Consider the following 11,297-nt stretch of genomic DNA (forward strand, 5'->3'; position numbering starts at 1 on the left):
GTCTCAAAAATGTGCTGACTATGTGATGACCTCAAGCCTTCTGGGTTGAATGCATTTTTTCATGTTGGATTTACTGCTGGGCATCCCTCTTCACAGGTTTTGTCACTGTCAGATTTAACACTGTAGCATAATGTTATCTTTAGATGTCAGCTATGTACTGTACCTGCTCATCATATGCAAACTTTTATCCGTTTCTCTGGCCCACAGCTTTATGAAAATGTCCTTTTTCTATTTGTGCACTCCTAGGGCCATCAAAAAAATATGGTGCAAGAGGATGTAACTCCATTGCCTTATATAAAATTTTGCTCACATAAACTCTTAAGCAAACTCTCACAAACTGCTTAAAATTGGCCTCCATCTTAGGACTTAACAATGTATGCACAGTTTGAAATACTTTTTTTGAAGCACTCCAGGGTATATAGCTTGGAAACGTGTAAATTTATTTCTCAGCTTAAAATATTATGGTTCTACCATCTAGAAGAAGGGCGTTTCTATATGTGAGTTGCAGAAAGTATTTTGTGCCTGCTAGTCTTGCTATGTAATTGTTTTATTAATTGAAATACAATATTGGTGTTTCTTAAGCTCTGAGGTACTGGGCAAGAACACATTTTTGTTTTCTCCTGCAAGTTGACAATATGTAAAAAAACCTCTTAGAGAAGAAAATGTCATCGTTTGTGTGCAAGAGCAGCTGTTGGAGCCTGTGTATTCACATTCTTGAATGTCCAGGAAGGGATGCAAAATACAAAGTCTGTAAGGTAGGTTGGTATCGGCATTGTTTCTGCGGCATCCACCTCATGGGATCGCTGGACTTGCTTATTCAGACCAGGCCGAGAGGAAGTACAATGGGAACATAATGTGTATTAATGCAAAACATGGGGAGCTACAAGCAAAGAGTGTGATATCGAGGAGCTTCCAGCATCATCTCGGGGAAAGCCGCCAGCGTTTACGAGAGGCCTGCTCCCTGGGAGGGTCCTGGGACGTGACGGGATGTCACTAGCAGGATGAGTAAGTGCTCTTTATTCCCTGCGGGTCTGGGAGCACCTTCTTCTTCATTTCAGAATGGGTTTGCAATGTCTCAGCCACAGTGGCTGCCTGGTCAGGTGAAATTTTTTAAAAATTAGATGTATCAAGTCTCTCTTTTGTTATTTGCTTTGTGCATTAATTTGAAATGCATTTGCCAAGTTATGTGTACATGCAATGGTCAGAGCAGGCTAGTTCAGGGCAGGCCTTAGCCTGTGGAGCCATTTTTGCTGCAGCATCAGTGACCCACTGTTTCCCAGGCACCAGTCCTTGCATTCGAGCCCAGCTCAGGGCCCTCTCCTTCCATGGCCACTAGCTGATGGAAGGAGGAAACACCTTCCTTTTGGGGTGCACTGGAATTGAATGTAAATTGTATCAATGATATCAAACACCCAAGGCGGGGGGCAATGGTATAAAATCAGGGTTGCAAAGTAATTACCGAAACTGGTTTTGAGGCTGTAGGAAAATGGGAAGCTTGGAGACTAATAGGAATTTGCAGAGATATACACGTAATACCTGGCTGGGCTGTGGGTGAGACCACGGACCCTGAGGAACTTGAAGCTGAGGTTTTCATTTCACCTCTCGGTGTCTTAACATTTCATACATTGCTTTCCCATGGAACTCGGTGCCAGGCACCTTCGGGAAGGACCAGGACCCGCTGCGGAGGGCTGGCAGGAAGAGATGGTACTGTTATAGGATAGCCCCACTTAAAAAGCGGTCTGCACTACACAGCTGTCTGAGAACAGCTCTCCTGTTGTGAGTGCACAGCACTGTCCTCCGCTGGGTGCTGCGTCGGGTCTCTTCACGCACGTCTCGCTGCGTGGGATTTCAGCTGGCAGTCACTGAAGGGAAAGCTAGTTACGAAGAGAAAAATGTTCCTTTCCTATTACTTTTCAGTGAAATACAGCATGGATGCATGACTAATGTTCTATACAATTGGAAATTTGCTGCTTCTCTCCTTCTAGAACTGTATCCTCTGAAGAGGAACTACGCCATCTTGCTAGACTGTAAAGTATTACGCACAATAATGGCACAAGTAATAATTGCTGTAGCTGGATAGTTTGTGGGAGGGTAGAAGGAGGCCATCTGATCTTATGTCTTAATGCTGTTAATCGCGTGTCCCTCGGTGAGAGAGGGAGGCCAAGTTTTTGGTAATTGTTTTAGGTCAGTTCTAATCAGCAGCTTTCATTATTGTTCTGTAATGAGTGTTGTCAAATCAGTGTCTTTGTCACATGGATGTATGTGGAATTCTCTGTGAATGTCACAACGTTGCAAAATAAAGCTAAAAAATATTCTGGAAACTAGTATGCTATGGTAAAAGTCTGTCACGGTTTGAAAGCCAGACAACTTCAGCTCATCCTTGGCGTTTGGCAAGGATGGACCCTTCCCAGAGGCTACAGGGCAGATCCAGCTCAGTGGCCAAGGCTGGGCGAGGGCTGGTGGTTGCCCAGATGGAGAGGCCGGGCCTCCACTCAGCCACGCTGGCATCCAAGTCCAAAAGCAAGCAGAGTCAGTCCTTGCAGTCCTCTGCCAGGAGGATCTTAACAGTAGCCACATGGTGTTTCCCACAGCAGCACCGTGATGCATCTTGATGCTCCTAACCACCTCCGCCGGGCCCACCAGACAAGGTGGAAGGCTGGCTGGCTGCGTGGTCCCGGTCCAGGCTGCCATATCCTTGTCCATTGCTAGTGAGTAGAGCCGAAAGCTAGGCTTGGCCCATTTGAGTCGGCCCTGTAAAGGGGGGAATCTCACCCAAAACTTGCATATGGAGCAAGCAGCTTGCCTCATCCCCCGGGCCCTCTTGAGCCTAAACACACAGATGTGAGGTCCTAAAGCAGGAACAGTTCACACAGAACAGATAAGACCAAATGATGGGCTGGGCCTGGCCTTCCCTCAGCGTGGGAAGATCACCAGTGGTTCCCCGGGAGGGTCTGCCACCCTATGTCGTATCTCACCTACTTTTGCAGAGTAGAGGGATTCCAGGTGACGTGCTCCTTTGGGAGGGCTTCTTGCATCTGTGTGGGGAGATTTGTCACAAAGAAGCCATTTGCCAAACCTCTTGGCCCAAAAGGGAGCCCAGAACATAAAATGGCAGCGCAGGCAGAGCATGTATGGATGCTGCTGTGGGTCCAACCCAACCTACCCCAAAATAGTTCTGCTGAGAGCTGTTTACCCCATGACAGTTCAGTTCATGCAGTTTTCCAAGCCCCAAAGCCATGCCTTTCCCTAGAGCTTGATCCTGCCATATTTAAACGTAACGCAGCCACATGAGGAGCCTTGATACCCTGTCCCTGCCAGTGGTCCGTCACGGCTCTCTGGCGTGCCTTATGGAGCGGTGACATGGACAAGCGTGCAGCACGCAGCCACGGAGCGAGGGTCTGTCTGTAACTCAGCTGGTATCTCAAAGTGCTTGTGTTTGGATTAAGGCTCTCTGAAACAGTCCCTCCAGCCAGGGTAAAGCTACCAGGTCTCTGGGGTGCTGAGGAGGTCTGACAGAAAACTGCTAGAAAACGGGAAAGCAGAAAGGTCCCGACGGTAGAAATGAGAGAGTTTCTGCTTCTGTTGGAGGGACAGCTCGCTGAACATCTGCTCTGATAACCAGCTGTAGGTCCAGCTCGCCTGGGTGTCGGTGAACTCGGGGAGGAGGCTGTCCGCAGCCAGCCCGGCCTGCCGCAGCAGATGACCAAGCTCCTGCCTGAGGAAGCCGAACACCACCACGTAGTCATACCGAACGAGGCAGGGCCGGCAGAGGCTGACGAGCGGTTTCCACGTCACGCTGGCGTTGTGCTGTCCGCTGTCTAAAACGTCCTGAACAAAGCTGCTGAAGGAAGGGCTGCTGCCCATGCCTTGCATGAACGCGGAGATCAGCCTCTGGAAAGGGTCCCTGACAAACAGCACTTTGGTGTAAGACCCTAACATGGCCTCTGTCGCCGTCAGGTTGAACTCGCTCAGCTGCGTCTCCAGAGCGTGCCGCCGAGGGTAGGGAAGCGGCACCGGAAGCGTCACGTTTTCCTTCTCCTCTAGCTTCTCCAAAAGCTGCTGCCATTCCTCCGTCCCCGTCGATGGCACTTGGCAGTAGAGGAGGTCCAGCTTGGTGCTTACCCTCAAACTCGAGAGCAGGCGGGCTCTCTCCTCTCGGCTCCTCGGCAGTGTGGTGACTTTGCCTGATCGGCTGCAGAAAGCTCTCAGTCTCTTCTTCCTGAGCTGCTGAACGTGAAGGAAGGTGTCCAGCGTCAAAGTGAAGCCCTCCTCCGCCTTGGGGGCCAGGTCACCTGGGAAACACCATTTGAAGATGGAGACGAGGAAAGCTCATAGCAGACCTCTGCCCCAAGCCGGCACCCCAGCGTGGGACACTGTCGGCAGGCTCTTTTCCAGCTATTCCAGCGTGGAAAGGATATAAGGGTGAACAAAGAGGGGTAGGAGAGGGGAGACCAGCCCTGCCTGGCGAAAAGCTCGCTTTTCCTGGGAAACAGGTTTCTGTCCCCATGAATGCGTCAGCTCATGGGCACCCGGACACTGCTTTCCCCAAACCGCCGCGTCTGAGCACTGATCTCGGCCGTAGCTGTGTGCCACGGGCCCCATTCTCCACTGAATCATATTTTTTGCTTTTAACTCCTCGCTTTTGACTGAGCTTAACCGAGGTGGGTTTAGCAAAGAGAGTCAGAAACACTCTGAGAGACCCAGGAGCGGTAAATTGGTTTGTAGCTACAAATACACAACCCCCTGCAAACGCTTTTGCATCTGTTAATTGGTTAACATCAGCTATCAAATATATGCGAAAGCAAGACATGATTCCTAATGGCTCGGGGCGATTTAGGAACCCAAATGACGTAACTTCTTGCATCACTTACATATGTAAATTTTTTTCTCCTGCAGATAAAAAGGCAAAAGCAAACAAAAAGCAAAAAGCAAATAAAAACCAAAAGCAAATAGAAGCGAGAAGACAACAAAGCAAATACAAAAGGCAAAAGCAAATATAAAGACTCTATGACAGTCGGTTTAATTTCTCAAATTTCAGCTTTGCTTCTTGTTCCTTATCTTCTTATTTTTGATGTGAAGAGGCCATAGCGGGTGTGAATGCAGAAGATGAATGCCTGCCTCGCTACTTCAGGATTTTTTTTAGCAGCAGCACACGTCTGCCTCATCTGCTCAGCGTAGGCATTCGGCAGCCCGGGGAGACAGTTTGATGGTTTCTCCCGGGTCCTTGGGAAGTTAAATATTTCCCACTGATTCGGGGAGTCTGTTGCACACGGAGGAGAAGCACAGTTAAAATTAGGCAAAGGACACCGGCAGCGCCGGAAGAAGTGCAGCGGTGCCTGAAGCTACCCTGGGCTGCCCTTCGCCCAGACTGACAACGTCTGCAAAATCTAGTCATGACTTTGCCCTGGATTGACTGGGACTAGAGGGGAAGGATCCATTTTTTAGGCAAGAGAGGCATTGATCACTGATTTCCCTGCTCCTGCCCTCCCAACAGCATTTCACCCTTCTCAGCAAAGGTTTTGGGAGTCACCTCCAGCAGTCTGACACCCGGTTTCCTCACCACACCTGAGATCAATGACCCCACTAAGGACATAAAGCTGCAGAACTCCACGGCAAGGGCTTTCTCTGGAGGTTATTCTGCCTCTGGGGCCGTGCAAACAGTATTTTCTGTGCCATAGGCATTTGCCCACCAAGAACCTCCCAAAAAAGCTCCAGGTCATTTCTCCCACGGCACAGAATGCTGCCAGCAGTGCAGAACTGCCTCGGTGCCCAGGTGTTACCTCCTCGGCCGGCGGCCGGGCTCCGGAGAAGCAGCCTCCAGCTCAGGAAGGTGGCGATGCCCAGGGCAGCTGAGATGGCGAGGCGGGGAAGGAAGCGCATTTCTCGGGTGCCGCTGCGGCGCTGGGAGCCGAACGCCGTGCCGGCAGGCAGGTGGGGACCCGGAGGAAGGGTGTTGGGGAACCTCCTGTGTTTATTTAAGAGCGAGCACACCCAGAGCTGGGCTAAAGTGCTGTTTGGGCAGTAGCTCGGCTGGGGGCAGGGAAACAGCCTGAGGCACAAAAGGTGCCTCCTGCCCTATGTTTACAGCGTCAGCTTTTGAGGCAGAACCTGCCTTTTAATTCGAGGTCCCTGCCGACCTCAGCACTCGGCCACACCAGATGGCTGCGGTCCCTGTGAGAAACGAGCCCTGTGCCCACAGCCCCCGTGCAGGGTCCTGCAGAGCCACATGGGGTGAGATGTCCCCGGTCCCCCGATACTGCTTAGGGGAAGGCTGCTGCGGGGAGCCCTGTGCCCCGGGACTGGGGATGAACAAGCGAGTGCTGGGCCATGGGTCCCGCCTCTGTGGCGCCGGTGGGTCTTTTAAGGTGGAAGCTGGGGCAGGGGAGGGGGTGTGATGGGGCGCGTCGGGTGTCATGTGGCAGGTCTGTGACTAAACCAGGGACTGGAAGGGCTGAACTGCTGTCTGTGCCCTTTTCCCGGGGGCTGCTTAAAATTTGTGACTGTCACTTGTTTTGCGAGAGCAGCTGGAGACCCCAGGCAGAGCAGAGGCCCCATCATACCAAAAAGAGGGTGCACACACGTGCAGGCACTCCTTCCCGAAGGAGCCGCAGCCTGACCGGGGAGTGTGAAGACCAAGGCAAAGGGGACTGCAGCAGCCTGGGGTGCATGACCCGCTCCCATCCAGCCCCATGGCTTTCACAGCTACAAAGACTTCAAAACTGGGGAGTGATTATTTACAAATCGCCTTTTTGTGGCGAGAGCCGCTGCCAGCAGCGTCCCTCCGGCAGCCAGGCCCTGGGCTGGCACATGGCAGGGATGTGGCCTGGTTGAAAGACCCTGCAGCCGTGAGGGGCTGTAGTGGTCAAAGGAGAAGGGATCGCTGCCTCGAAGCTCGGGGAGAGCAAGCGGGCACGCCGGGCACACAGAGCGGGGCAGGGTACCGAGCCAGGCAGTGCCCAGCGGGCACGGGGGTGAGGGCTGTGTTGCGTGGGAGCCTGCCAGTGAAGCAACCCTGCATGGTGGAAACCCACCTGCCGGGAGGTCTTGACAGGTCTTGTGCCGTGGGTGGATTTGGTCTCGTCTGGACAACCGTGATTTTCCCACCAGAGGGTGCTCCACGCCCGAGGAACCCTGCCTTCCCTCCGGCCGCGATGGAGCTGGGCTGTACGCACCGCTTCCCTGCCGCGGTTTAAAGAACTACCTTCAGGGCCATCGTGGCCACATTTGTGACTTTTCAAGTCTGCTGGCTTTCCCTCGAGCCTTGGGAAAGCTGCTGGGCTCTGGGAAAGGCTGTAAAATGCTTTCCATCTTTCAGCGAGAAGGGTACGTTTCCTCGAGGTGATGAGATCCCTGTGTTGGTAGGTCAGGTCTTGCGGCCAGGCCCTGTTGCATGTGTCCCTGCAACCTGTCCCCCCAAATCAGGAGAAGCATGGTACAGCCTGAGGTTGGGGTGCACAGGGGCAGGAGCAAATGACCACCCTTTGCTTCCCTTCCCAGCAAAAGACGCGCATTTTACTTCGAGCTGCAGTGCCGTGCTTACTCCTCCCAGACTGATGGGTCTTGGGGCAGGAGGGTGCCTGGGTGGAAGATAAATATTAACTGAAAATAAGAGTTTCTTGTGTTACTGTAGTGCTGACCACCCCACAAGGGCTGCATGAGCCTCGGGAAATGACTGCAGTGCAGGGCTCCGTCCAAGGCAGCAGACCCTGTTTTTTCCCCAGCGCAGGTTGGCTGGTGCGGTGGGCAGCACCGGGCGCCTTCCCGCTCCGGGTGGCCAAACCGGTGCCCAGCAGCGCTTCTCCTCCGCAGCTCCCAAAGCCGCTCTTAGGCAGCCGGGCAGCAGCATTCGTGGCCTGGCCGCACACTCGGGCAGCTGCCGCAGGAGCCTGTCCAGCCGCCGGCCAACCCTGCTCGAGCGCAAGGAGGTCCTTTTTATTAATGGTCTGCAGTAAGGTTAATTAATAAAAGGGCAGAAGAAACTCTGTGAGCTCTGTTAGTTAAGCAGGTGGCAGCAGCATGTGCCTTCCAGCATTAAAATACAACATTTCAGCAGGGACTGTCCCAACCGCAGCCCTGGTGAGCAAAAATGCAGCTGAAACTGGTAGGAAGAAATGTAGTTTATTCTTATTTTACAGTCATAAGGTGAAAGCAAGGAGATGTTCTCTGTCTGAGGGGCAGAAAAAAAAATAATGAAAAACCCCCTTTGCTTTGCATTGCAAGGGAACAGCACTTACAAATGTTCATCAGTATGGGTCTCTTCAGAGGAGCATGAGAGACAGCGTCTGCTGTGTGTGACCTGCAAGCAGGAGGAAACTGCTCCTGAGCTGCTTGGGGCTGGTCCTGGGCAGCAGCTGCCTTGCCATGGCTGCGTCAGCTGAGGGGCTGCCGGGGGGCTTGTGCCCCGAATGCAGATTTGCCTTCGTTAGCAGAGCATAACTGGTTAAGTTCGTTCACTGGAGGTCAAACTCCCTCTCGGTGGCTGGCGCTGCCGGGGCTGTGCTAAGCCCGGCCGGTCACGGATGCCCCGTGGGGCCCCGTGGCTGTTAACATCCACACACCGATTGACAGATGCCCATGTGAAACCCGTGTGGCGGTCTCCGTCCTCCTCCTAATCAACAGCAGCGCTAACGGGCCGGGGGGTGCAAGGACCTCACACAGCTAGCATTGCCCTGCGGCCGCAGAGCCACCTCCCGAATACGCCCGAGACTGCTGTGGAGGTGGGTACAGGGAAGAAGCTGGGAATCTCTTCTCTTGCTCTCTAATCTGTATCTGCCCTTTAAATGGTTAACACAGTGTTTTGGTTTTTTTCTGCCCCCCAGGCTTTTTTTTTTTTTTGTGCTGAAAAGTTTTGTCAATGTGTCTGTAGGTACTTTAAATCTAAACTTACTGCCAGGCTTTCCCCTGCTCATCTTCCATTGACCACTTAGAAGTGGTCAACAAGGCTGAGACTGCAATTCTTGGACTGAAAGGCTTCCTGCTCTATGCTGTAGGGAGCAGCACCCTTTTCAGGAGCAGAGGCTGAGCCAGGTGTGGAAACGCACTTGCATCCTACTATTTAATGCAGTTACACACGGGAAATAATTGGGGAATTCATTTGAAGTTTCACCTTATTTAGGAAAACTCTTACTGTCGTGAATGTTTCAAAAACCTTGTTTGTCTTTACACCAGCAATAGGATCGCCTGAACAAGGATTTCCAGATTTAGCCCCACTGATGGCTTGAGCTGGCTTGCCTCGGCCTCCCTTTTTTTTCCCCCTCATAGAACGCAAACCCTTTGGAGATATTCTTATATGTTAATAAACATCCTCGTCTTCAGCCTTGCCGCATTCCTCCCACACTTCCAAATTTTGCAAAGTATTGTCTTGTGTGACCGTGACCCGCGGGCGCTGGTGTGCTGGTCCCCGCCTTGTTCCTTGTTCCTCCTCGTGCCCGCCTGTGCCTGTGGGAATGTGAACTTTGCGAAGTGATGGCAAACGCCGCCCCATTCGGTGAGGGATGTTTTTACATTGCGAGTAAAGGAAGAGCAGATAGGAAACCTTCTTCTTCTCCCGCTTCTTGTTTGGAAACTCGGATACGACGTCTATGTTTTGCATGCGAAGCCGGGCCCGTCGCTCGCTAGAAGCGTGGGAGCAGCCAGAGGAGGAACGAGCTGCCCCGCTCCCAGAGCATAGTTTAATGTGGGAAGAGTCTCTCGCCTTTTGGGAAGGACGGTCCTGAGAGCAGGGCTTCTGGCTGGTGATGCGTTTCACCAAGTGGAGGGAGATTCCTCAAAATCAAACCAGAAGAAGTTGAGGGGGGCAGAGGGAGTGGATATTAGTGGATAAACTGGGGGTTAAGCTGAGCGGGTGGCCTCTTCTCCATCACAACTCCTGGTTACCGGAGGTCCTCTTCATGTGCTTGCGGAGAAGTTTGGCTGCCCAGCTTGCTTTGACACCAGGGCACAGGCTTACCCCATCACCTGCCCGTAGGACTGCCTTAATCACAGGGGCTGCTTGGCATGAAGTTTAGCACTTTAATGCATGAACCAGAGCACGTCTGTAAACATCAGCTCCTTTAGTCTTGTGGTCATTTAAGAGATTTGGCCCAAAGCATCCATTCTTGGCAGCGTTTGGGCTTGCCTGGTAGAGAAGATTTAGGATTTTCTTCTATCTAGTTCCTGCCAGATGTGGGCAGCTGTGGAGTGAATCAATCTGCCCTGGGCCTGTGTCTATCTCCTGCGGCGCTTGCATTCGGCGCTGCCACCAAGCTAGCAGTGCTAGCGGTGGGTTAGAAAGGTGGACGTTTGTCCTTCTGCGTCGGAGAGAGGCTGGCTTTGGGCGGGCGGGGAGAAGCCGGAGGCCATGGGGACTGTCCCGTGCAGCAGCATCCCGGGACCAGCCAGCGCTGGACCAGAAATAGTTACGCAAGGCGGAAAGGAAAAGAAAGCGAGTTCACATCGCACCCAAGGAGAGGAGCAGGTAGGACAATGTTTGGAGTGGTTGTACAACTCTGGCGCTTCCTGTTTTCCCGCAGGCAGGAGCTGTGATTGTCACTTCTTATTCAGCTCCTCATCCTGGGAGGAAGACGGTATCGGGCTGTCCGGGGGCAGCAGGATGTTTATGTGGTAGGCTGAGTCAAGGTGTTGCTTTTAATACTCCCTGGAGCAGAGTCATTGGGGGAAACGTACATTTTAGATTTTTATTTTTATTAAAAAAAAAAAAAGGCTCATAAACATCCAAAGCGCTTTGCAATTGCCATGCGGGCTGTGTGGCTTGCCGCCAGCGCTGTGTCATTTTTTCCCTAAGGCTATTACACGAGGATTTTACAGGGTGCCATGAACTATTGGTAATTTAGTGAGGATTCGTGTAATTAGTGATGCTATATTCAGAGGCTTTGCTTAATTACTACATAAGCTGTTAAACTTCACATTGACTCAGCTGGGCCCGCATCAACATGAACACCTAACCGTGGGGGAGAGAGGCTGAGGCAGCCGTGCAACCTTCACTGCGTGCCCACCCGGAGGACCCCTCTCTCCCTGCTTTATCACGGACACGGGCGTTTTCCTTGGGAGAGGTGGGCCAGGGGACTCAGCCTCAGTGCCTTAAACTAAGGGGATTACAGCCATCATCTCTCTGCAGAAGCAGACGGGAATCTCATGGGGGGAAAAAATGATATGTGTTATTTGGATCCATGCATGCAGGGGAAGGATGCTCATGGGACTAGCAGCCATCACCTCCATCCCATCACCTGCCATGGGACTAGCAGCCCTCCACCCCGTCACCTCCACCCCATTACCTGCTGTGGGACTAGCGTCCCCTC

The 11,297-nt window shown here is 52.4% G+C and overlaps 1 protein-coding gene across 1 annotated transcript; it reads right to left on the minus strand.

Annotated features, from left to right (window-relative positions):
- Positions 1-3,480: 3,480 nt before the first annotated feature.
- Positions 3,481-5,880, minus strand: LOC104627502 (carbohydrate sulfotransferase 8-like). The gene is made up of 2 exons (XM_010295788.1): positions 5,781-5,880; positions 3,481-4,292 (listed from the first exon to the last, which is right to left on the minus strand). The coding sequence occupies exons 1-2, from the start codon at positions 5,878-5,880 to the stop codon at positions 3,481-3,483; spliced, it is 912 nt and encodes a 303-aa protein (XP_010294090.1).
- Positions 5,881-11,297: the final 5,417 nt, after the last annotated feature.

This window comes from Phaethon lepturus, unplaced genomic scaffold (assembly GCF_000687285.1).
Source record: "Phaethon lepturus isolate BGI_N335 unplaced genomic scaffold, ASM68728v1 scaffold9151, whole genome shotgun sequence".
NCBI lineage: Eukaryota > Metazoa > Chordata > Aves > Phaethontiformes > Phaethontidae > Phaethon > Phaethon lepturus.